The 2,027-nt window shown below is 59.1% G+C and overlaps 1 protein-coding gene across 1 annotated transcript in view; it reads left to right on the forward strand.

The window, feature by feature from the left end:
* PTCH1 (patched 1) overlaps positions 1-2,027 on the forward strand; it is a 70,943-nt gene that overhangs the window by 8,516 nt on the left and 60,400 nt on the right. The window contains exon 2 of the mRNA XM_010836064.1: positions 1,589-1,783. Coding sequence (XP_010834366.1) covers positions 1,589-1,783 — 195 coding nt within the window. The remainder of the gene's footprint in view (positions 1-1,588; positions 1,784-2,027) is intronic.

Below are 2,027 nucleotides of genomic sequence, written 5' to 3' on the forward strand. Positions count from 1 at the left end.
TCCTCTTTGGAATCGTGCCCGCCACACACACACACACACACACACACACACACACCTCCAAGGGGGGAAAAAGACAAGTGGGGATTGAAAAATTCAAACCCTCCCTCCGGTCCTGGGAGGAAAGGGCTGTCGGAGGTCTGCAGGGGGTGGAGATTGTGTGTGTGTGTGTGTGTGTGTGTGTGTGTGTGTGTGTACGTACGCGCCCTCCCCAGCGTGCCTTTTCCGGAGCACTGGAAAGCGGTCCACAGTGGACCACCTCAAGAGCCGCAGCAGCGCGGCACTGCCCGATACCCCTAAGCCCCCTCCTCCTGCGCCCCTGCCCCTGTTTGCAGCCTAAACCCCTGTAATACTGCCACATTTCTTAACATCTTAGAGGGGGAGGCGGAGTGGAGAGAGGCGGAGAGAGGAGGGGGGGAGGAGGGAGCAGAAATAAAGGTGGTTTCCTTTTTTGGCAGCCGGTTTTGCTTTTGTTGAGCATGAAATCTCTGCTCCCTTAAAAATTATCCTCGGAAGAGGACATCTCCTCTCTTCTTTTCCAATTTTTGAGCCACTTCTCATAGTTTGCGGGGAAAGGGAAGTTGTAAACAAATTGCCACCTTAAATTCGTGGTGCGGGTCTGCGGAACGGCCGGGTTCATTGTGTTTACGAGGTTCGCTGAAATGTGTGGAATCTGGGGAAGGCAAGCACCCAGACAGGGGCCCGCCGGGGCTGCGGCCAGCGCAGGGGAAACGCCGCCGCCGGGAACAGCCAGCACCCAGTCAGGACCCCCGACTGCGTCGGCCTGGGCTCGTCCCCTGAGCACTCGGCTGCTTTTCGCGTTTAACCAGAAGGGAAGGGAGAGGAGGGAAAGATCCATGTGGCTGCCCTCTTCCGATCACAAATATTGTCGTAAGTTGCAGATGGCTGCCCCATTTCCTAATTCAGCTCACACGGCGTCTCCCAACGCCATGGAAATGCATCGCGAGTGAGCTCCGGCGCCCACGCTCACCACGTGGATCCCAATTTACTACCAAGTCGGGCGGGGGAATCAGAATGGGGGAGTCCGCCATACATTGTTCCCAAAGCGCTCTTGTACCCAGTCCCTGCCCTCGGCGGAGCACCCCGAGAAGGGTGAAGGCTGGGGCAGAACTTGCGGGCAAGGGCGCAGTGGTTTGCTTGTTCTTAAATGGGCTCCATCGCAGGGATTACGCAGCCCCTCCCTTCCCGGACCGGTGTGAATATTTCCTGTATTGAATGGTGTCTCTCCTCACTGCCTCGGCTTCCTCTTGTTCCCGCAGTCCCTCTTCCCAGACCTTAAAGTCACTCGGGGATGCTACGCAGGCTGCGCGTGGGGGCGCCCCTGCTGTGGCCGAGGTGCAGCTCCCACGCTGCAGCCTGACTTTGATTTATGACCCAGCCCACCCCCACCCCCACCCCCACCCCCACCCACGCCGCTCGCGTTTCCTCTGGCCGACCTGGGTTCCAGCCCGCAGGGCAAACCCCCCCCCCCCCCATGCCGTCGCGGGATGCCGGACGGGTGCGCGCAAGCGGGCGTGGACGCGCGGCCCGCGACTCCCGGGCGCTCACTCCTCCCTTCTGCTTCATCCTCAGGGGAAAGCTACTGGCCGGAAAGCGCCGCTGTGGCTGCGAGCGAAGTTTCAAAGACTCTTATTTAAACTGGGTTGTTACATTCAAAAAAACTGCGGCAAGTTCTTGGTTGTAGGCCTCCTCATATTTGGGGCCTTCGCTGTGGGATTAAAGGCAGCTAATCTCGAGACCAACGTGGAGGAGCTGTGGGTGGAAGGTAAGAAACTCTGCGCCCGCCGCGGCGCCCTCTCGTCCCCCCAACCCGGGCCCCCTTCCCTTCCTTCCAATTGATAAAGATATTTGCCAGCATACACCTAGATCCTTTCTGTGAAGAGCGAAAACCCCCTGCCCGCACCAGGGGGAATTGTTTATTGTTTGGGCGCCTGGCCAGGAGCCAGGCCCGTCCGACAAAGGCCGCGCTGTAATCTACTCCGGGAGCTGCGCTTTGCGAGGTGTTGTGG

Source organism: Bison bison, unplaced genomic scaffold (genome assembly GCF_000754665.1).
Source record: "Bison bison bison isolate TAMUID 2011002044 unplaced genomic scaffold, Bison_UMD1.0 scf7180017864057, whole genome shotgun sequence".
Lineage (NCBI taxonomy): Eukaryota > Metazoa > Chordata > Mammalia > Artiodactyla > Bovidae > Bison > Bison bison.